General features: G+C 37.5%; 4 protein-coding genes across 5 annotated transcripts; 2 read left to right on the top strand and 2 right to left on the bottom strand.

Annotated features, from left to right (window-relative positions):
- Positions 1-1,180: 1,180 nt before the first annotated feature.
- Positions 1,181-4,859, top strand: akirin2 (akirin 2). Its single transcript, XM_074685945.1, has 5 exons — positions 1,181-1,739; positions 2,240-2,374; positions 3,239-3,388; positions 3,478-3,549; positions 4,257-4,859. Exons 1-5 carry the CDS (start codon positions 1,568-1,570, stop codon positions 4,265-4,267), a joined length of 540 nt encoding a protein of 179 aa, XP_074542046.1. The 5' UTR covers positions 1,181-1,567; the 3' UTR covers positions 4,268-4,859.
- An 825-nt stretch (positions 4,860-5,684) lies between these two features.
- On the top strand, positions 5,685-13,082 carry rars2 (arginyl-tRNA synthetase 2, mitochondrial). Its single transcript, XM_074685165.1, has 20 exons — positions 5,685-5,873; positions 6,039-6,112; positions 6,206-6,308; positions 6,467-6,550; positions 6,627-6,727; positions 6,815-6,870; positions 7,513-7,596; positions 7,696-7,772; positions 7,890-8,048; positions 8,322-8,428; positions 9,527-9,622; positions 9,789-9,849; positions 9,992-10,068; positions 10,352-10,476; positions 10,783-10,850; positions 10,929-11,038; positions 11,223-11,318; positions 11,433-11,507; positions 11,657-11,720; positions 12,952-13,082. The coding sequence occupies exons 1-20, from the start codon at positions 5,838-5,840 to the stop codon at positions 13,036-13,038; spliced, it is 1,740 nt and encodes a 579-aa protein (XP_074541266.1). The 5' UTR covers positions 5,685-5,837; the 3' UTR covers positions 13,039-13,082.
- A 601-nt stretch (positions 13,083-13,683) lies between these two features.
- Positions 13,684-19,411, bottom strand: slc35a1 (solute carrier family 35 member A1). Its single transcript, XM_074685906.1, has 8 exons — positions 19,184-19,411; positions 17,778-17,958; positions 17,509-17,668; positions 16,988-17,140; positions 16,783-16,849; positions 16,145-16,321; positions 15,920-16,054; positions 13,684-14,444 (listed from the first exon to the last, which is right to left on the bottom strand). The coding sequence occupies exons 1-8, from the start codon at positions 19,191-19,193 to the stop codon at positions 14,308-14,310; spliced, it is 1,020 nt and encodes a 339-aa protein (XP_074542007.1). The 5' UTR covers positions 19,194-19,411; the 3' UTR covers positions 13,684-14,307.
- Positions 19,412-19,823: 412 nt separating this feature from the next.
- On the bottom strand, positions 19,824-22,621 carry LOC141801947 (protein yippee-like 5). Of its 2 annotated transcripts, none has more exons than XM_074685292.1 (3): positions 22,427-22,621; positions 21,097-21,248; positions 19,824-20,726 (listed from the first exon to the last, which is right to left on the bottom strand). In XM_074685292.1, the coding sequence occupies exons 2-3, from the start codon at positions 21,235-21,237 to the stop codon at positions 20,505-20,507; spliced, it is 363 nt and encodes a 120-aa protein (XP_074541393.1). In that variant the 5' UTR covers positions 21,238-21,248; positions 22,427-22,621; the 3' UTR covers positions 19,824-20,504. The 2 variants fall into 2 exon arrangements, with proteins under 2 accessions (XP_074541393.1, XP_074541392.1); XM_074685291.1 differs by having other exon boundaries at positions 19,827-20,726; positions 21,097-21,245.
- Positions 22,622-23,054: the final 433 nt, after the last annotated feature.

A 23,054-nucleotide genomic window follows, 5' to 3' on the forward strand; every position in this document is an offset into this window, starting at 1 on the left:
TACAATTTACACTCACATCTTCCTGGATTTTTTCACAGTTAAATGTTTGTGTGTGCACAGGGGTTGTTAGGGAAGTGGTGGTGAAGGAAAGGAAATGTCACAAACTTAAACTCTGTGCAAGAGCCATAGGCAAGAACAAGTCAGGAGGGGCTAAAAGAAAGAAAGAAAAGCTACCAAAAATGAGGGGTTTGTAACTTTTCACGATGTCACCTATTCTATCAACACCATTTCTTGTGATCAACAGCTATTCTTTACTAATTATATTTCATTATTGTCACAATCATTCTATTACAAAAATTTATTTTGTGTTGAAATACTCCAGACGAATAGCATTTTACACCAAATAAATATGTGATTTGTCTGTATTTGTATTTCTACTAACTTCCAGCTAACTAATCACTGACCCTAACCGTGTTTTATATAGTCTATGTACTGAGCCCTTTTGTGGGATAAAACCTCCCAGTAATGTAATGTTAATGAATAGTAATAATAATAATAATAATAATAATAATAATAATAATAATAATAATAATAATAATAATAATAATAATAATAATAATAATAATAATAATAATAACAGAAAAAATCACAATAATGGTGCATTCAACAGTATGGACAAAAGAACTTTAAACTTACAATTTTTTTGGGACAATAATTTAAAGGATTTTTTATCTTTTATTTTTAATACTTTATCTTTAGTTGTTATTGTTTATTTATTTATTTATTTATTTATTAGATATTTTATTTCATTCAATCTGGTGGTAGTTTCTTGCCTTTATATTTTGAATTATTCTTTTCTGTTTTCTTGTGGTTTGAATAGTGTCTTGTCCTCCTTATTTTTCTTTTACTTTTTTCTTATTGTTCGTTTTTAATTTTAGCTTTCAAAACACTTTTTTACCACGTTTTTGAAAGTGTAATTTAATGAACGTTTGTCAATATAATTTCTAAACATAAAATAGAATTTAAAAAAAAAACGTGTAAATGAAACTATATTTAAATTCAACAGTTGGTGTGTTCCTTAACATAAAGTGAAAAACGATCGCATGTATAGATAAATAACTAAATCGTATTTGCATTGTGTCCGTTAGCAAACAAAAATTTGAAAAAAGAACGACTCCTAGGTTGTTGGGAAATGTAGTTCTCATGCAAACTTTCTAAATGGACTCAGCTGGGAATGTAAACTACAAGCATCAGGATGAGGTCATTCAGTAGCGCATGCGCTCTTCCAAGGAAATATACGGAATATTAAAGCTAGTCTGAGCCGTTAGGGTTTATCGAAGATACTGGTAAATCTGAAATCATCTGATAATTTACCGGATTTATCATTTATTGGCTGTTGCCAGTACTATTAACATACATTCGGTTATTTACATTATCCATCATTTGTGAGCAAAAAGTGTCTGGAGACGTAAATTCAACGTTTTTGTCTTCAGCCCGGAACCGCTGCTGCTATTGGAGTTAGCATTAGCAGCTCAGACCGGGGCCCAGGACTGCGACGTTTTTTAAAAACGAAACAGGGATATTTTTAAGTTTTATATCTTTAGAATTTCACACATTAAGTGAAGTAATGGCTTGTGGGGCTACCCTGAAAAGGACTCTGGACTTTGATCCGTTAATGAGCCAGGCTTCCCCGAAAAGGAGGAGGTGCGCCCCGATCATGTCTCCAGTGTCTTCACCTCAGAAGTATTTGCGTATGGAGCCCTCACCTTTTGGGGAAGTGTCGTCCAGACTCACCACAGGTAAGAATATACCTCTCACATTTCACATATAGTAAAAGTCAAGCCTGGTAGGTTAAAACCAAACTCGCTTGAAGTCTTCATCAGCCTTAGCATTCCCCCCATTCTACCTGAGACTGCCCGGTGGGTCAGACAACTCTACTCCACTTTTTAAACAATGAGATGTTTATCTTCAGTGGCCTACTGTATATCAGGTCTGTCATGAGTAGGATACTTTAAGATACTACATTTAACAAGTTTTATCGACTTAATTATGTATTTACAATGAAACATATTAAAATTTATGTATACATCTGAGATTGTTGTTGATTAATTAATGTTGTATGTGGTGACAAGCTTAATATGTAATGTCCTCTAAACTTAACAGTGGCTCAGACTGCCACCAGTGTATCAAGATATACAACCAAGGCCACCTAAAATTACTGGTGTTAACAAATCTATCTTTAATGCTTGTTAAAGTGCAACTTTGCAGGGGATTAATGCTTTTATTTATTTTATTCCAGAGCAAATTCTACACAACATTAAACAGGAGTACAAGCGGCTGCAGAAAAGACGACACCTGGACTCTGCTTTCCAGCAAGCAGATGGTAGCTGTCCTCTGGACCTGCAAAACATTCACAGTGGAACTGCCCTTCCAGGTAGAAAACTACCTGGAGACAAATATGTTTACTAGATTATTCTGAAGTGATGTAATTTTCATTTCTGTCACTTCTTTGTTAGTGCTTTTATCTCAATTTCTTTTCCACCAATGTCCCAGTATGACATCGAGAGATCATTTTATTTTCTTAGCCTAAAATTAGCTATCTTTAAGGGGAACTCCCACCAGATGTGTTTGGCCTGTTTCCACCCTGAACACAGCCCTCCACAGCAGATGCACAAGATGCACAACAGCTTTTGCAAGACAAGATTAAAACATCAAGTTACTTTTCAGAGTAATGTAGTATTTGATTTAACTCCATGAATAAACTTAAGTCAAGTCACCAGCACAGCCAGGGCTTAAGTCAAAGATCAGAGTTATTCAAAGGTCAATGACAAAATAGATGAAGAGTAGCTCATCTTGGACATGGAAAAGCCCTGATTCTGTAACTACTGCAGAGAATCTTTAGTCTCCTGACTCCAGCTGTTTCTGAAAATTTAGTCCGAGGGTGTTGACAGACAAGGGGCTCAAAAAACTGCAGTGAAGCAGAGATGGACTTAACATGGATCTGGTGGCAGTCCTCCTTTAGCGCTGTGAAACTGGGCTAGGAAGCATAAGAGACAGACTGAACGTCTTAGTCTCTTATCCCTCTTTATGCAGTTTTTCTTCTCAGCCTCAGGTATTGGATTTACTGTGAATTTACAATTTCACTTAGCAGATGCTTTTGTCCACAGCAACGTGAACACTGAGCAGTTGGGGAGTATGGTACTTTGTTCAAGGACACCTTGACATAAATATGTTGCAGTACATGCTTGGTAACCTTCTGGGTTGTATCTCTAATCTCGTGTTGCTGGATTCCTCACAGGTACATCCTCAGGTGCCTCGTCACCCACCAGAAAAGAGCAGCCCCTGTTTTCCCTCAGACAGGTCGGGATGATCTGTGAGAGACTACTGAAAGAGCGGGAGGACAAAATTCGGGAGGAGTACGACGAAATTCTGACAACAAAGCTTGCAGGTAAAGTATTCATATGTGATTGAAAATGTACAGAAAACCAACCTCCAAAGTGTTCCACAAAAAAGCTAACTATTTTTTTCTTCCATCAGAGCAATATGATGCATTCGTCAAATTCACACACGATCAGCTGATGCGAAGGTTCGGAGAGCAGCCTGCCAGTTGTGAGTTCTAATATTCATAGCCTTGACTAAACTTGAAACTTTTCTCTTTGAAGTGATCAGTTTAAGGTCTGTTTGGTAACTTATTTAATGTATTCAAAAGTAGAGTTTTACTGTTTTCTAACCACTCACGCATCAATCTGAGGGTAGAGTCTTCTACATTTCACACAGCTGACCAACTTGGCGTAAAAGATGTTGTCAGTTATTATCATCATATTGACTTCAGTAATCTATTTAAGCAGAATTTTTTAATTATCCTTTAAGGGTTCAGTGTCTCCAGTCTGTCTGACCATCAGCAGACGCTTGCATTAATCTTGTTTGCTTGTTAGACAAAGTTGGATTGTAAATCTCTTTGTGTAAACCATGTTAGAGTGAGACTCTTTGACTGATCCCTTTGTTTGAGCCGTGCAGAAACAAATACTAGCTGTGCAATGCGTTTTTTTTTTTTTTTTAACAGAGGTCCTCAGTCCCAATTTACTTTTAATTTCCTGTGCCCACAAATGAAATACCTTAAAAATAAACACCCCATGTTTACACAAACAAAGGTTGTGTTGAATCTTAAGATTAACTTTTAGAACTTTTTCACCACAGTGGGTCATCAGTTTCCTTTAGGTATTAACGAGTTTTAGGCTTTCTTTGCATTACGAGGAAAAATCACCACCTCATAAAACAAACATGCTAATAATCTCGTCACTGTTTATCCTTTGCAGATGTTTCCTGAGTGGTCCCGTCTCATCCAGGATTACCATTTAATGCAAGCTACTCCAGGGACTCAGTGGGTGTAGTTGGACTTTCTCCTAGCTGTGCCATATCGCCTCTTTGTGGACTCGCCACCTCAGGCGTCACTTTGTGGCATCCACATTTGCTGTGTGTGCCATAGTTAGGAGGGCTTCCTGCTGCAGGGACTTTCTGTGACTTCACCAGTGGCCTCTTCCTGCCGTGTTGATATTTATTTGGCTTTTCTGATGCCTACATAAAAGGCTGACTGCCACCACACCTGGCCTTCTGATTTAGTTTTTTTTTAGTTTATTATACAGACATTAGCTGTGAAGCTTCTCTTTATGTACATTTTAAAAAAGGGATTGATCGGTGAAGAGTGAACAAAGATAGTTCACCTGCAAACTAAGCTCCAGGAACTCCTGGGCTTTTTATTTTTAAGCATTGTTTTAAAACTTCTGGAAATAACTGCTTTTACATTTGTATACACTGAATTTTTGCTTGAGTTTCTCTTGTTACTGTTAAAAAAAGTCATGATTTTGTTTGCTGTAGGTATAAAGGGGCTTTGGTCAAGGAGAGCAAATGAATAAAGGGTTTACACAAATGTTTGTGAGTTTATCTGTTTATTCTGTCCCTTGATTGGATTACACCATTCAGATTGGCAATTTTTACACTTAAAAAAGGTGACATCTTGGATAAAATCTTTTGGTCCCCCTCTCAAATATTTCAGAGACAAGAGAGAGTCTGCACAATAATTTTGCAATAGTCCAGCCACTGACAAGTCAAGTGAAGTGAAAAAACAAAGTGTAAATTATAAGGGAATTAACCCCCAAGTTGATTTTTAAACAACAATTAAAAAATCTACAAGTACTAAATAGAACACATATACGAAGTGTTAGTTACATTGAATAGGGGCTGTTTAAATTTTAAAGACTTTATTCACTTGAGAAACGTAAGCACTGTCCGATTCAGAAGCATTATGTTTTTCAGACTCCAGTTCTGCGCATAAAAAGAAATAATACCAATCAGTAAGATGCAACCCTCACTTCCACATTGCACCTAAATAATAAAAGTTTTAAACAAAGAATCAAAAAATGAGCTCAAGAAATACAAAACATGATACAAAAACAAAATGGGTTAATAGGTTAAAAAAAACGTGAATCATAAAATATTTAATAAAATTCTTATACATATATAACTATAAAACCATATTTGTACATAATCCCCGCGTGAATAACACTCATGGATGTTTAAAAATTTTTTTTTCAAAATTCTTTTAGTATGAAAACAGGGCATACAATATGTTTCTTTTTTTCCGGCCGGGCAGATAATACCCGCTGTCGGGAGCAACGGAGACAATATGCGAACGAACCTTAGCCAGCCGATGACGTCACATGAAAACCAAGCGTGTGATTGGACAATGTGACACAGTGACGGCAAACGAGGAAGTGCAGGAGCTTTGTCAATGTGAAACAACCATTATACATGGAAACAACCTAAACATGAGTTTCTGCTGTTTAATTACTTGTTTTTAACCACCCTAAACATTGTTTGCATTTGCACATCCAAGAAGCATGGCGTGTTTCTTCAGGAGAAGTATTGCAGCAAAGGTAAAAACGCTTTCAGTGTTGAGAGATGGTTTTTATAGGGGTAAAGCTAAAGCTAACTTAGCGGCATGCCTTGACCCTGGACTGAGCAGAGAAGCAGGACAGTTAGTTCCGTTCTCTGACTCATTTCACTGTGCTGTTCATGAATTTTTGTGTGTTTTGATGCAGCTTGGAAGAGCTCTGCAGCAGTCTGAGGATGTATTCATAAATGCCCTGTCAGCTGTTCCAGTTTTTAAGAAACAGTTAAGTGTGTTATCCACAAAATGAATGTTTTTCTCTATCTGTTTCTATCTTCTCAGCAATATTCTAAAGCTACACATGCTTTTCCTCCTCAGGTCGTCTCCTGTCTTCAAATTACCCATCACTGTATTACAAAGCAGTGGGATTTTACCATCCACTGGTGACATTCAACAGCAGACAGAAAACTTGGCTCATCAGGTAAAGATCGTTTAAGAAGATGCTGGATACATTGTGAATAATAAAAAAGCCATAACCCACATTGTAGGGAAGAAGAACAAACTTGTACACAAACACACCCATTGTCTTCTCTTTCTCTTGTTGGTTATATTACTTCAAACATGTTTTGATTTTCACAGTTGCATCAGGACAGTGTTGTGGAGGAGATTTCAGCAGGACCTGGAGTGATCAACTTCAAAATCAACCGCAAACTTCTCGTCCAGGTGTGTTACTCTTATTCCCACACAGCATCACAAACAAAGGTCTGGATATTTTTTTAACCCTTTTTTTCCTCTGCAGAAAATGGTGGAGCCATTTGGAGGGGAGGAGGATGATAAATTCGGGTTAAACAGTGAGCTTTTCAAGGATCTAAAGAGAGGAACAACTTTAGTGGAGTACAGGTGAGCGTCACTAATTTTTATGCACATATGTTTTCTTTTTTCAACACAATCCCTTTACGGAAAATTAAACCTGTTTTTATGTTTCAGCTCTCCAAATATTGCCAAGAAATTCCACGCTGGACATCTTCGATCGACAATTATTGGTGAGTTTTGGTTCTTGAGGTAATTTATTCTTTCACTGATGCTTTGTTTCAAGCTATACCTCAGTGCCTTTGCACTTGAAGAAAAAAATAACAAATAAGCAACCTCTTTAAAAACTCACTACTTTTTGTAGAAAAACGGACAGATTTTTATATATTTAACCATTGTTTGGCTGGTTTCTAAAAATCATTTCTTATCTACGTCACAATAATAACCACTGTCACTCACCCGTCACTGAATGAAAACAGAAGGCTGTTTTCAGGTTACTTATTAGCTTTAATACAGATTCAGAAATATTAAAAAATAATTCTTGAAACTTATTGGTATTGGCTTTTAACATGTACATATTATAATGTACCGCTGACGCCTTATTATGCACATCCCAGACAACATGAAATATGATGCTGAAGCACAGAAATGACAAAAATATCACTTGAAATGGTGGGACATCTCTAGCATCTGTCCACCAGGGGGCAGTTATGCGTTTTTATAGTCATATATCAATCCTGAGAACTTTTATGGTAGAAAAATTGATGATTTATTAGATTTTTAAAAAACTGCAACTCTTTCATCTTTTTTTCCTCAAGATATTATTTTCTTTTCCTTTTTTTCTTTTTTTTTCTATCTGAACTCTGCATCCTCAGGTAATTTCATCGCCAACTTAAAGCAGTCTCTTGGAAACAATGTTATTCGGATGAACTACCTGGGAGACTGGGGCATGCAGTTTGGTGAGTCAGTGTTCAACAGGATTCTCAGCAGATGACTTTCTGTCTGAAAAAAACAAACTGTTTCCCTAAGGGTTTAAACCAGTTTCATTCTCGTCCCAGGTCTCCTGGGAGCTGGGTTTGGTCAGTTTGGATGCAAGGAGAAACTGAAACAGAATCCCTTACAGCATTTATTTGAGGTGAGCTGAACAAAGGTGAGCTCTGAATGTGCATTCCCTGAAAAGTGTGAATTACTCATTGAAAGAACTCCCTTCAGCATTTTTGCCAGTGTTTGGTGACTCTTTTTGTCTTTGCAGGTTTATGTTGAAGTGAACAGGGAAGCAGAGCATAATGAAGACATGAAAGAGGCAGCAAGAGACTTCTTTAGACAGCTGGAGCATCACGAGAGTGAGGCTGTGTCTTTGTGGAAACAGTTCAGAGAGATCACAGTGGACGAGTATCAGCATGTTTACAAGGTACAACCAGCAGCAAGACCAGGGGTCAAACTCTGAAACACAAGGTGCTGATTTAGTTTAGGGTTTTTATGAGGGGCTCACATACCTCACTCACCCTTCTCTGAAATGCTTCTGTCCTTCCTCATTCTCTATACATCTCTATCAACTTACTTTGCTGCAGGAAACTCAAGTTGATAATTAAGTAAATGAAAGTCAAATAAGGTCTTCTGGTTACAGATGCTTCAAAGATTTGTTTCTCTAGCAGTGATTGTTATTCATGTCAAATATTTGCAGCGGTTAGGGGTCCACTTTGATGTTTACTCCGGAGAGTCCTTTCACCAGGATCAGGCGCAGACGGTGGTGCAGCTGCTGCAGAGTAGAGGCCTGCTGAAAACCTCTGAGTAAGTAATAAAAATTTTACGCACTACAGACCAAAAACATGTGTCATATGAAGCCAGAGGGTCCCTGTAGATATAGCAGGCAGACTAATGCTTCAGAAAACTGGACTTTGTGCACTCAGGAAGTAGTTGTAATGTTCAATGGACAGTTAAAGAGTAAACCCTAGAACAGAAGAAGGAACCACACAAAACCATCATTTTGTACAGTAAGGGCACCTTAGAAACAGTGTATACATAGTTAATCCACCAGGGAGCATCAACAGGCCGTTATTTAAAAAAAACAGTCCATAATGGTAAATTTTAGATTATTTTTCCTTTAAAAATCAAATTTTAGCACATATATCATCTAAAATGAAATTTAATTTAGTTCTTAAGCTCTTTCCAAAACTGGCAGTCATCACTAAAGGTATAAATCCCCCAAATAGGCAGTTTCTGCCCAGGCATTAATAATGAGAATAAGAAAACAGTGACAATTTTTTTTCTGATTTACAATCATTCGAAACACTAACTACATCCCGGTTGAAATTTTTGAAGAAAATGCTTTGACAAGAGATGTCTAAATAGTAGTGAGCCTTTTTTAAGATTCATAGAAAAAGTCTTTAGCCTAGCCTTCTAGCATAGCTAAAATATGTCTGCCTTTTTGTGGGCACAACCAAAATTATTATGGGATTGTTGCAGATTTAAAATCTAATGTTAGATTTAGAGATTGTGTGAGGGAGAAAATGATAATGGTGAAGATATAAGAAACACACGAGCAAACTTTTTTTTTACAGTGTATATAAATATATATATATATATATATATATATATATATATATATATATATATATATATATATATATATATATATATATATATATATATATATATATATATATATAAATGTATATATATGTATATATATATATATATATATATATATATATATATATATATATATATATATATATATATATATATATATATATACATATATGGTAGTTTGCTTAAATCAGTTTGAATCCTTACCTGATTTAATCTCATACCGACCTTCCTGATGAGAAAGTGTCTGTTCTTAAGTCTTTGTGTTTCTAAACTAGAGTGTTATCCCTGTGTTAACAGGAGAGGAACAAGTGTGGTGGATCTCTCACCTGCAGGAGATATGAGCAGTGTCTGCACTGTGCTCCGCAGTGACGGCACAACACTCTACATTACCAGGTGGGTATCAGGACGTCATTGTAAACAGCAACATCAGGGTTATCATCACACAAGAATCACATAAGCCTTATTCTGTAAAAGTAAATGAGAAAATAAATTATGTGAAAAAAATTAGGGTTATTTTACATCGCAGCATATGGTTTGTTTTCCTTTTCCTGTGTTTCAGAGATCTTGCTGCAGCGATTGACCGAAAAGAGAGATTCCAATTCGATGAGATGATTTATGTGGTACGAAATCCAACGCTGTCAGCATGCCAGCCTTTTCTTTCTTTGACCTCCTGTCAACTTTCTGTCATTCCATGGGAGCGAAAAGTGTCATCATAGGATAAAGTCAACATTTGTCAGACTGTTCTGTTTTTCTCCTATACAGACGGATAAAAGTCAAGCCAATCACTTCCAGCAGCTGTTTCAGATCCTGCTGGCTCTGGGACATTCATGGGCTGACAGGTGGGCAAAATACTTTATGTACAAATAAAATCAAGCATTGAATCTTGTCTAGGAAAAGAGTACAGTGACTTCTTGAAGCTAAAATCATGTGTAGTTTATGTAAACAGCACCCCACCCAGCACTGACATCTGTTGTCAATAGAAACATCTCTGTACACGAAGAGCTGTGACTTCACTGTTCTGTCAATCTGGCACCTCAAAGCTCTGGAGTTTATAAGTAAAGTATGGTATAACTTTAAATCTTCTACAGAGATGAATTTGTGTTTATTCCTGTCTGGTTACAGATGCCAGCATGTGCCTTTTGGCCTGGTGCGCGGCATGAAGACCCGGAGTGGTGAGGTGGTGTTTCTGGAAGATGTGCTGGATGAAGCTCGAGCCAGAATGCTTCACAACATGAGACAAACAAAAAGTAAAAACCTTAGGCATATAATGCATTATTTGACCTGTGGGTGCAAACACAAGTCTCAACCATACATACATTTACATAGATCCTGGTGTTTACCTTAGAATACAATCACATGCGGCAGATGTTTGCTGTGTAAATATTGGAGTGACACTTTCCTCTCAGATCCTGAACCATCAGCTGTCATTACCAGGAAATCATCAATGTGTAGGAAGAATGTCTACAAAGACTTTTACATCAAATCTTCAGGTTATTTTTGTGAAGGCACATTTCTTCCACATAGCAAAGTTAAAACAGACTCTTTTTCTACAGCAACAAAAGAACTGGAAAATCCAGAAGACACTGCAGAGAAAGTAGGAATCAGTGCGCTCATAATCCAGGTAAAGACAGCTACTTCTTGTTTTATCCGTCTGCACAGTGACTCCTTTTACTGGATGTTTAATCTGGATTAATTGCAGGACTTCAAGGGTCCTTTGCTGTCAGATTACAAGTTTGACTGGGAGAGGATGCTGCAGGCTCAGGGAGACACAGGAGTCTTCCTCCAGTACACACATGCTCGACTCTGCAGGTCTGTACGCATCTGGGTCTCTTATTTTGGACATTTAACAATCTGGAAATATATAGTATGTTGCCATTAAGTGCCCTGTTTCCCGAAGTGTTCGGTTTTTGTCTTCTGATATTGATTTGCCCATAAAAGCTTATCTAAAAAGTGTCGTAACTTGATTTTTTCCTACTGTGCTTTATTACTGCAGTTTACTAGAGAGGAATGAAGGAGCACAGGCAGACGTGGTTGATCCGTCTCTTCTCCTCGAGCACACGAGTTTGAACATCTTACAGCACCTCCTTCGGTAAGCAAACCACCTTTTCTAAACCTGTGGTCAGCCCTAAAACCTCAGTGTTGACCTTAGATAAGATAAGTACACTGACACACTTGGCTAATGTTTTCTTTGCTCTTTGTGTAGTTATGATGAAGTGTTGTGCCAGTCAGCCCAGGATCTGCAGCCCAGACACCTGGTCAACTTTTTATTGAAGCTGTGGTAAGAAACAGGATGTTCGTCCTTCGAGGGCTGTATCCATTCCACATCATGTTTGCCTTCGTTGCTAAAGACACTGATGGTGATTGTTAGATGTTGGACATTATGCAAACTCAAGAGAAATTCTGTTTTTGGTTTCTAATCTCTTTTAGCCATCTAATCGCCTTGGCACACAGGGAACTGCCAGTCAAAGGAAGCTCTCAGGACGTGGCACAGGTAGAAATAACTCACACTTTGAATGTTTACAGTGTAAACAAAGTAGTGCTCTCTCTCTGGATGGGTATCACGTGAAATGTGTCTGTTACAGTAAATGTGTTGCGTTGTTCTGTAATGTAATTTAATGTTAAGTAGAATAGCAAGAGAACTGACACCATATAGTATCCACCTAAGGTTTGTAAACATCAGCTATAAGAAGCTACCAAACATACCCAAGTGTAAAAAAACACTGCAACACCTTGAGTGTCCACTTCAGCCTGGGTCCAAAGGTTTAACAATCTCCATTAGAGACTGTAACAAAATATTTAGTTTCTCAGGAGAGTCTGACACATGAACTGCCTGGTGCAAATTCCTGTTATTGTCTGAGTAGCTCATTTCTTTACTAGTAAATGCCCCGTGGGAAGGGTTAAGGTTAGCATAGCTAGGCAGGCATTTTGTAGATGTTAGCCAGAGGCTGAAAACGCACATTAGCTTGTCTTTTTACTCCCTTTAATGTTGTTTAGTTAGCATTTACAACATGACTATCGACATGGTTTTGTTTGAAATTGTCCTTTTAGAAACAAATGGTTGGTTGGTGTGATGGAGACCATGTCCATGTTTCAAATGGGATAGAAACATCACACACATTTTTTTTTTAGAGTCCAAGAGATGTAAAATAGTTTATAAAGGCACCAGATGTAGATTTTTTTCTGAAGGCAGTCATTTCTTGACCTTATAAGCTGCAACTAGATAAAAAAAAACTTTCACTACATGTTTTTATAAAGAGAGACTGTGCAATACAAACTTTAGTTGCGTCTCTTTTGTGGCACTTTTCAGATCCTGGTTTCAGTTTTAACATAGGTCACCATCAAGGGGCTTAAATATCCCCCTGTTAATAAGTAGACCAAAACTAAATGGATAATTATTCGTCGTTTTTTGTTCAGGCTTTTTAAACCTTAATTCAGGAAGGTCAGGACAGTGGGGTAGAGCAGCAGACAGCAGGGTGAAAACAGTGGAAAAGTAGAAAAGAAGACAGCAGCTTGGAATTGAGTCCATGCAGGCTGCTCAAAGAATAACCCTTTTTGGACGCACCACCGAACCATTAGGCCATCTTCAAGTCTTAATTTCAGCTGACATCAGCTCTCTTCATGAGCTGAAAAAAAGATCACAATACCCGCAAGATCGCAGAGAGATGTGAAAGAACTCTGGAAATGAAATGACTAAGCAGGTTGTATTTGCTTGATGTCCACAGGCGAGGTTTCGTCTTTTCAGAGGTGCCTGCTCAGTTCTCACCAATGGAATGAAGATCCTGGGAATCACACCAGTGGATAAAATGTGAAACTCACCCCAACAGTTTTATTTCACAACTGTTGTGAATTTATATTGTACATAAAAGTTTTATTTTTCAAATAAATTAATCTGATATGAATGTTTCTCATGTTGTCTCCAGTATTTTAATCAATAGAGATTTACTTTGGCTTTATGTCATCTGTTGTTAAGGTCTGTGAAAACAGGTAAATTATACAACTCAGTTTTTATACTCACAGCTGAAACCACTAATGTCAATCTGGGAGGGAAAGTTATTGTTATTTTTATTGATGCCAGGGAGTCAGGTTTTCTTTTAGGACTAGAATTATTTTAACAATACACCTAAACAGAGTTTACCTGGTGTGTAAATTGGCTGACCTTTGTATCTGCTCTAGAGTTATTATTTGGGTGAACAAATATTTTAACTGCAGGCTGAGTTCATGCATTGTGGCTAGGCTGCACTACTAGTTAGGACCTTTATACATGATTAAGACTTCAGCTTCAGTGACAACCACTACAATTCTTGTTTGAACAAGTTGGTTTAGGAGTTTTTTTTATTCTTTAAAATCAAGATAATTCTTTAAAATTAAGACAGTTGCAACTGTTTTAAAGGAGAGAAAGAGAAAAAATCAACTAGGAGACACTTTTAACTTAAACTTTTCGGAGTCACTTTTAATAAAAAATGACTACCTCAAAAGGCCAACAAAGATCTGATACAAAATGACAAGACAAACAAATCAACACTTGTGCATCAACCATCATTCTTCATTCAGGTACGTTTCACATTCAGAATCAGCACTATGTGATAATAACGTAAGACACATTGCACAGTTTAAAACAGATCACTGACTGCAAAAAAACCCCTACATACCCTACATAGGAAGTATGATATTTGTACACTCTTATGCATCAAAAGAGAAACAGTCCTGTTACTGCATATCCCTCCAGCATGACTGAAGACAGATCTCTGATTGTTTTAGAGTTCTTACAATCTTTAAAAAGCAGAAAGACAAATAAAAGGGTGGATTTAAAAAAGAACAAACATGTTTTTTTTTTTTTTCTAAGTGACTTCTTTAGCGGAAAGAAAAGATGATATCAAATTGTCCAGAATTCATATTCTTCTCTGCAGTCCCATGTAGGTAAAAAAAAAGGGAACATACCTTTGTTTAACAAAAGTTTTCTGTGAGATGAACTGAGGAGCTGACCTGACTGAGAGTTCATTGTTTCTCTTAGCTCAGCTCAGACTGGAGCTCTGTGGGGTCCCCTGACCGCAGTGTTAGCCTGGTCCATTCAGAAGGGCTCACACAGTGATCAGTTTCTGTTTAGATTCCATGTCTGTGCGGTCCACACTCTTCAGCTTAGTCGTGTCCTGCTTTGGGAGTCCGTAAAGGTAGATAGAAACACACACCAAGAGGGCTCCAGAGGTGAATGACAGTGCTGCACAGAAGAATGGGAGAAACAGAATGAGATACAAGCAAATCTCTGTGACTTATTTTTAATTACCAGGGTAAACATTTTCTTCTGATTGGTAAACCCAATAATAACAGTCTGCCTTGTTGAAAGAAATACATTTCTGACAGCACATCATATCAGTAGTTAATAAACATGAAAGATATTTTTAGATACTGGAAAATGCATCCTGAAGAACAAAGAACATAGAATGAACATAAAGCAAGCAATGGAACTGACGTCAATAGATGTGACATTTGCCTGATTGACGTTTAAAGCTGTGTCAACTGCAAAGACCCTAGACAGACAAGCCCAACAGACAACCAGTCTGTCAACATATAGAATCCTGCAGAGGCTCCCATTACCTTATCTAACCTAAACATTAATCTGAAGTCAGCCTCACCCTGTCAGGAATTCTTGTTTGCATAAATGCCTGTTCGGTACATAACATTCTTTCATTCCCTGAGTACATTTTAATTACTGTGAGGGTTTGTTTTCATGAATAATTTCAGTTCAGTCAGGAGTGTTAAGCTTTTAAACAGAAACTTTTGGAGGAACAGATCCATAAAAGTCCTGTTGTAGCCTTTAAATTAGGGCTGGGTATCGACAGGAACCTCACTATTCGATTCAATTCTTTAGGCTGCGATTCAATTCAATATTGATTCGATTTGATATTTTTTTTATATTTTATATTTAAATGCTTCGATTATGGATTTTCATGCCCTATGTGAACGTATGTGGTATGTCACCTCCATTTTGAGCGATAATACAACCCAAACATCAGACTTTAAAGCTGAAGGATCTGGCTTTATGCTGCTGCTGCTGCTTTGGCTGCCATTTTTTTGTTGTTTGGTCTCTCGTGGCCCTCGTCCATACAAAGCAAATAACACGTATAGTCTCCCTCGCTTGCCAGGAGATGAATCGATTCAGAGGATTTGCTGAATCGATATTGAATTGGGCGAGGAAATATTTCAATGCATCGATTCATCAATATTTTTACCCAACCTTACTTTAAATTTAAGTTTTTCATGTTTTTAAGGGGGGTCCAGTAAAACACCATTGTGCCGTTGCATTTCCTGTAAAGAAACAAGTTTTTAAATGATTGCAGAAAGCCAAATTTTTTTGTCTTTCCAGTGGGTTGTAAACGATGATATTATGATTGTAATGAAATGAGTATTTTCTGTATAATTTCACAAGTCTGAGGAAAAATGTTAGTAATCCCAAAGGCCTCATCTTTTTTCTCTGGGAGTACGCCTTCCATAAGTAAAGTCACCCATGTTGTAGGTGTTATGGAAAAGCAATTATATTACACAACTTAACCTCATGGGAAGCAAGCAGATTGTGTTCATAACTCATTATAACCAAGGAAGTTCCACTTGAAAACAGTGTCATAAAGTCACAACTCTGAGCTGTCTGATTCCCAGCATGAGGAAGATGGATCAGTTTACTGAAAGCTAACATACTTATCTGCAGTCCAAACAAGATAACAGATGCCACAGTTGAGAGGACAATGGCAGCTGCAGCAGAGAATCCCTTCATGATGTTATCCGTGTACTTCACCACCACTGACGTGTACAGACCGCCCACACTGGCCAAGACTAAAAACATGAGCACCAGTGTCATTAACCAGCAGAGGATTAAGCAGAATTAAAACAGAAAAACATCATCAGGTCTAGAGCTGTACTTACACACGACGAAGCACACCCAGGGTGTATAACCAAAGAAGAAGCCTTTCTCCATGACTTTATCCCCATCATTCACAAACACGCCAATAAGAGTGACCAAGATGCCGGAGATATACATCTGGATGTTTCTCACCCACAGAGACGTGTCAGAGCTCTTCAGCACCTTCTCAAAATACACACCTGAAATCATAAAAGACACAAAGGTACACTTTCAGAAATGAGAACCTGTGAAAAAAATTGTTAAGAGCGGGCCACAGATCTGATTCCTCAGTGACAGCATCAGAGAAGGAGAAAAAGGAAGCTTTGGTTGTACCAGCGGTATGTTCAAGAGCATATTGTGTTTGTACTGCTTCACAGATGGATGAATTTGCACATCGCTTGTGTAAGACTAGGGTTTCCATTTATGTAAGATAAACATTTTTTTACTCAGTCATGGATACAAAGTTTGACAACCTATGTAACAAATCAAATTTAAAAAAAGAGAAAAAACAACGGAAAGACAAACAAACCAGTGAGAAATCTTTGTGAAATGCTCAAAATACTTCTATTTAAAACCTAAAATTTTGTGTTTAGTGAAAATATGTGGTTGTATCAGGTGATCACAATCAAAAAGGGGCAGTCAGGATACTACACAAGTTTACCTGCAAATCCAGAACAAAGGACAGCAATAGCAATGGCAATGAACCCAACCAATGGATTTTGCTCAACCTGTAAAAACATGAAAAGAAATTACATGAGACATGTAAATATAAAAATCATCTCAAGGTAATAAAAGATACACCGACAGGACAAAGATTATATCCAAATGATACCCATGGTTTTATTTTTACCTTGTGACACACCCACCTGAACTTTGGTAGCTTCTGCAGGATGCCACTGAACCAGAGTCACGCCCCCGCAGAGCATGAAGACAGAGAACCACTGCAGCCGACTCAGAGAGCGATTCAGCATGAGGACAGTGCAGAGAGCCGTGCATGGGATCTTCAATTGATAAGTCACCTACACAGAGAAAAACAAGTCAGCTTAAATGATTTTCATTTCTAAACCCCCTTTAAAGAGACTCAGCATCCTTTCTCTTCTTTAAAAATCTTATTCACGTTAAAAATCATTTATACTGAGAACTTATTTCTTAAACAAGATAACCTATTGTTTCAAAAACATCTGTGCTGTGTGAGCTAATCAAACTTAGCAGCCTTTGTAACACTTTCTGGGTACCTTTTAAAACAACATAAGAAAAGACCATGAACGGATGAATAGGTTTGAATGGTTTCATCTCTTCTGTTTACCTTAGCCTTCCTGGGTTCTCATGACATTATAAAAGCAGTGTAAATCTGACACCAGCTGATCAAACAGGATTCAGTCCCTACCTGATAGACCGCAGCGTCCAGGTTGCTCAGTGCAAGAAAAGCCATGTTATTCTGAATTGCATACACCAGCGAGGGCACGCTCAGCTTCAGCAGCTCTTTGGGGCTGAAGAAAATTTGATCCACTAAGATGTTCTTCAGTCTGCAGGGATTTCCTGTTTCTCTGGAGGAATAAAACACCAACACAGACAGGTGAAGAGGACAGGGTATATTTTGCACAAACAGCTCCAGCTTTACTGTCATTTCAGGTGAATATCCAGTAAAACACTTACTTTGACAGCATCCCCAGACTCAGTATTAATTTAATGACCTCAGTAATGCACACTGCAGTCGTGGAGAAATACATCTCTTCTGTAGGAATAGTCCTCGTGTACCGCAATGCAACCGTGTATGTAGCTGCCACCAGTGTCATTACTGACAGGCAGTACAGCTTGAAGACAACGCTTACATTATCTGAGGACCGAGAAGACAGTAGGAAATTTAGTGACTTACTATTACTAAATTTTTTATCCATACAAGTACACATAAAAAACTATTGGCCAGTTTAATAAACACACAGTAAGATTCATACCTTGAGTTAAATCAGACATTCTTCTCAGCTGTTGTTAAACCTTTCATGTATCCTTTGTGAGTATCAAGAGAAACACCTCCAGTTCACCTTATTGAAACAAGAACTTCCTTTGTGACGAGTCAATACATACCTTGCCTAGTTAGACCTGCTATTCCAAGACTTCTTAATCGCAGTGTAAAAGCCAGATATGAGTATTTCATTGCAACCAAAAGTTTTGTTCTAAGAATGTCACTGACGTTCAAGCTGGTACAGCAGCTTCTATCCGGTACTGCCAGGTAGAAGCGTGATCTTAGTCGTGATAAGGATGTGACTGTCGGAATGTCAATAATGTGATAGGCAGGTTACTGCAAATTAGTGTGAGACATCACCTACTGTCAACTTTGATCACAATGGAATAAAGGGAGCAGGGTCACCTCAAGGTAAAACATCCTGGGAGAATCAGGGTCAATCTGAGCTCCTTTGACAGACAGTTTAGTGTGATCTACCGGTGAAGTACATGGATTCAATGAACAGTTTGTTTTTCCATACAATCTTTTTTGTTATATCTCAATCTCTCTTGTTATTCATGTAAATTCTGAGATATAATATCTTTGTGTTTTCTGTGTTGCTAAATCACTATTACAGCTTACTTGTATTTTCATTGAATGAGGTGCGTGTTATTAACATGTACATTACATGGTCAATTGAGGCTTCAGTCACATAATGTCCTGATATGCCACAATTTACAAATATCAATTATTAATCATTTGGGGTGTCATATTTTTTTTCCTTCAAATTAATTTTCTCTATGTGTGTAAATAAAGTAACGACAGTGAATAAATGCATAAATTGTGACAACAGCCTTTAACTATAGACTGTAGCATCTAACGTGTAGCTAACAGCCATTAATTACAACACTATCGTATAGTTATACATTTCACGAGAAAAGGACGACTTATTTACGTGACTTTATAGCAAAACATGTTTTTTATCACTTCTTTAACGGGCATAGAAGCTTTATCTGCAGCATAAAAAGAGGGTAGCTCTCCACTGACCCCAACCCTTATCAATGTAACTGCGTCTAGCAGCTAGCATTAGCTTCTCTTAACAGCTTGTTGTCGAACTCACCGCCGCCCATCGTAGCTCCGCTCGGTGTCTGTCCAGGTAGAAAAGAAGTCAGCTCACCTGCCCACCTTACATGTCATGTCTGATGAATATACACAACCTGTTGGAGGAATGTGACTCGACCTGAAACACATCAAGAAATGAATGTGATTCAGGGGTTTCAGCTAGGCGCTGCACTTACTACACCTCCCAGAATGCACTGTGGTTCAACTTAACGATAGGTGTGTTCGTTTGCAGACCCTCGAAACTCCGGTTGTTTATTCATCAGTCTATGCCACTAGGTGCTATTTTAGCTATGACTCTGATTACAGAAAAACAAAATCATGTTGGGATTTGAAAGGAGAATTAATAAAGTTAATTTTAATTATTTAAAGAATATTAGTTTATTTGATGATTGGTCTAAATTAAATGAATTGCGAATGAGTTGAAATGATAGCCTCAGTGATGTTTACCAATGCTATACTTGACTATTATTTTTCCACACTGTCAACAAGAAGAGTTTAAATTCCATGGGAGTGCCAAACTAGGTCCAAAAGAGAGAGAGAGAAATTGTTTCATTTCTTCTTATCTGACTCATTACCACAAACATAACTCACATATACAAAAAAAACTAACTCATGACATAAACTTTGTTTGAACTCATTTATTTTTGACCGTTTATGAAGAAACATGTCTCACTTTTGACTTCATTTACTTCCTGTGGCCACCAGTCACATCTCACCTGAATAATTAAAGGAATAATCAGTGAAATATGAAATATGACATTATGTTAAAGTAGAATTCAACCATGTGTCTGTATTTGAAATACAGTTGATATTTCTGAGTTCCTTATGGTTAAAATTACAACCTGGTTCTGTGGGAATAACATGAATGTTATGAAGAGGAAAGTAACAATACTTTCTTTAAACAAGACACTTTAAACGCCATGTCATCCTGATAAGAGAAGCCATGGCCGTAACCAAGTCTTCCGCTTTCCAAACCTGTGTGTAACATCTTCTGTCTGGTTAACTTCTTGAACAGCAGCAGGAGTGAATCCTCTCACTCTCACTGAAGCCCAAACTTCACCACAGCATACATTTTACCAACATCACAGCTTACTGGGCACACATTGCAACCACAGGTGCTTTTTATATGGGTGGAGAAGCAAAGATGTTGATACCCATCATAAGAGAATTTCTTGCATATTCAAAGAAACTTCCAGCAAAGACCCAGCCCGTGATTTTATTTAGGTGTAGCTCTACGCACAAATGGCACACTGTCCATGCTCTGCTGTAGGAGAATAGGTATACACAGGTCGAGCACTCTTGAGGTGACAGGTGTAAACTCAGGAGTTCTCAGCCGGGACATGCTCGAAGCCTTCACTCTCCCGCACCAGCGCCCTTTCCAGGATGACACGGCCCTCCTTGTATCGCTGGCTCTCCTCTGTGGCAAATTCGTACATCCAGCCGAGTTTGCTGTTGCAGTTCTTGCAGCTGACGTCTCTCACCATGTGTCTTCCTGTCAGCATGACTCTGTCCTGCACTTCACTGTGCTGCAGATTCACGACCTGGAGAGCAGCAGAAATGATTATGTCAGAGGAACAGGTCATTGTTATTCTACAGAGAAGGTGTTACTCATTTTTCAAACTTGTTTTAAAATGAGAATCATTTTTAAATGATTCTCATTTTTTAAATGATAAAAATTTGGCATTCTTGCTGTGTGCGTGGATCAATTTCCAGAGATTTATTAGTGCATCACTATGATCACAAATCATTAGAACTATTTGCAAACTGCTTTGAAATATAAGCTATGATACCAAAACCATGAGAACAAAACTCTACCATCCCTCACTTTAACAACAGCCCACCCACTGAATTAACAAGTGCAACAGGAATGTTGCCTTTGCCCCAGCTGAAGGAGGTTGTGTATTCAGATACCTTGTTGAACAGGAAAGCTCGACCAGTGGCACCAGTGAAGCGTGTAGAAATAAGCTCAGCCCGGTTAGTCAGAATAGTGTCGCAGTTGGCACAGGAAAAGAGACGAGTTCCACCAATGTGGTCCAAGAAGATCCGCCCCATTTGGTCTGCTGCTGACAGAAAAAAAGAGACAACAGTAAAGTAGCATTAAACTCCTTTGAGGGTGAAATGATGATTCTAGATGTTGTCGGCTCTTGTTCAAGTCGACTCTTGTTTAACCCTGTTGTTATTGTATGGACTTGTATTTTTGCATTCCCGCGCCCTCTCTGTTTCAAAATCTTGCAGAACTTGATAAATAATAAATAATAAGTGAAAAAAAAAAAAGACGATTCAAACTTGTGTGTATTTTATGGCTGTGGCCAGGCCATCAAGATCAGTAATGGGAAAAATATTAAAAAGAATATAATGCCCAAAAAGAAAAGTTTGAATGTTTTGATCCATAAGCATTGCAATGCAACTTTATGACAGTCAGTGCAGAATTCTATAGCTTTTATCCTGATTTTATAATATTGTGAATTTTTGTTAAATTTTTCTACAAGCAGTTTTTTCTTGTTAAAGCATTTTTGTTTAACCCATTTTTAGGTATACATTCAGGTCTCATCTATTACTTTTGCTTTTATGAATCTTTGCTTTACAACTGTTTACATCCAAGGAAATAGTATTTAAGGGATACTGATGGTACACAAGCACACATTATGTTTGAAAAAAATAACTTAGATAGATAGATAGATAGATAGATAGATAGATAGATAGATAGATAGATAGATAGATAGATAGATAGATACTTCAAAACTTAAAATTGATAATCTAATTTATCAAATTATGACACACGCACACAATTATGATAAACTGATGTGTCATTAGCCTCTTGGAAAGTTGCGTTTAGGGTGATGAAAGAAATTCAGTGGTATACTATGTGCGAACTAATTATCATTATTATTATTATTACATTTTTTTTGTGAACTTAGTAAGGTATCAATCTTTTTTAAATAGTTAGAGGTTAGAGGTTAATATTAAATTTTAAAACCAAAAAATACAAATGGGACGTACACAACGCTGAGATTTGTATGACTCACTTGAAGGCATCACGATATGGAAACAATATCAATGAATTAGTCATCCGTCTTTAACTCGCTACAGCAGCTTTTGAAACGTTAATTATAAATTGGTATTTTTATAAATAACCCTTCAGTCTGCTTACTGGCCTGTCAGGGAAAAAAATGTAGGAAACAGAAATGTCACTACCAGTTTAACAGGCCAAATAGCGGTTAACTCAAGCCAAATGTCTCACCTCGAAGCGTTTGAAAGCGAAGAAACTACAAAGCGGGAATGTTCCTCCTCGGGATTACTTAACACAATCTATATCTGTATTTTTGAGCGATTTAAAAGGTTTCTGTATCCTCTGAGTCGACTTTGACAGAAACAATAACAGAGGACAGCAGTCGATGCAACCAGCCAGTCTGTTCCAGCAACAATGACCAGTTCTTCCGCTCAAAATTTCAAAGTAAGTTAGAGATGAACATGAATTGAGTCAATGACGCTGATACATGGTACCAAATTAATCTCGGTATTTAAAGTAACAATTTTGAACTTTCGAAAGGAAATGTGCGAAAGATTAGGGTAGGCTTTTTTCGCTAGTGACCCCTATATGTACATTTAAAAAGTATATGCTTTTATTATGAAGGCCGAGTCCAGCGATTGTTTTTCGCCTTGTTAGATGAAGCTCTGAGTATCACCACAAGGCGGCAGTAGAGTATACCTTTTATTTAATTATTTATCTAATTATTCATTTACTTATATATCTATTTATTTTCATTTTTTATCTCCACACCAAAAAATATTGCAAAAGATCTGATTAAAAAAGAAATAAGGCTGCATAAGGAGAGAACAAGCAAAACAAACAAGAGCAACAATAAACA

The sequence above is a fragment of the Halichoeres trimaculatus genome, unplaced genomic scaffold (genome assembly GCF_033239565.1).
Source record: "Halichoeres trimaculatus isolate MK-OKI-2021-1 unplaced genomic scaffold, fHalTri1.1 fHalTri1_scaffold_13, whole genome shotgun sequence".
Taxonomy (NCBI): Eukaryota; Metazoa; Chordata; class Actinopteri; order Labriformes; family Labridae; genus Halichoeres; species Halichoeres trimaculatus.

Excerpts from the sequence above, each read along its gene's own strand:
- akirin2 (XM_074685945.1), top strand. The coding sequence starts at position 1,568 with ATGGCTTGTGGGGCTACCCTGAAAAGGACTCTGGACTTTGATCCGTTA. Across the intron at positions 1,740-2,239 it reads GTCGTCCAGACTCACCACAG|AGCAAATTCTACACAACATT; the intron begins GTAAGAATATAC and ends ATTTTATTCCAG. Across the intron at positions 2,375-3,238 it reads CAGTGGAACTGCCCTTCCAG|GTACATCCTCAGGTGCCTCG; the intron begins GTAGAAAACTAC and ends GATTCCTCACAG.
- LOC141801947 (XM_074685292.1), bottom strand. The coding sequence starts at position 21,237 with ATGGGGCGGATCTTCTTGGACCACATTGGTGGAACTCGTCTCTTTTCC. Across the intron at positions 20,727-21,096 it reads GAGCTTTCCTGTTCAACAAG|GTCGTGAATCTGCAGCACAG; the intron begins GTATCTGAATAC and ends GCTGCTCTCCAG.
- slc35a1 (XM_074685906.1), bottom strand. Across the intron at positions 16,322-16,782 it reads CCTTTGTTCTGGATTTGCAG|GTGTGTATTTTGAGAAGGTG; the intron begins GTAAACTTGTGT and ends TTATGATTTCAG. Across the intron at positions 16,055-16,144 it reads CTGGGTGTGCTTCGTCGTGT|TCTTGGCCAGTGTGGGCGGT; the intron begins GTAAGTACAGCT and ends TCATGTTTTTAG.
- rars2 (XM_074685165.1), top strand. The coding sequence starts at position 5,838 with ATGGCGTGTTTCTTCAGGAGAAGTATTGCAGCAAAG. Across the intron at positions 6,309-6,466 it reads CAGAAAACTTGGCTCATCAG|TTGCATCAGGACAGTGTTGT; the intron begins GTAAAGATCGTT and ends TGATTTTCACAG. Across the intron at positions 6,728-6,814 it reads ACAACTTTAGTGGAGTACAG|CTCTCCAAATATTGCCAAGA; the intron begins GTGAGCGTCACT and ends TTTATGTTTCAG.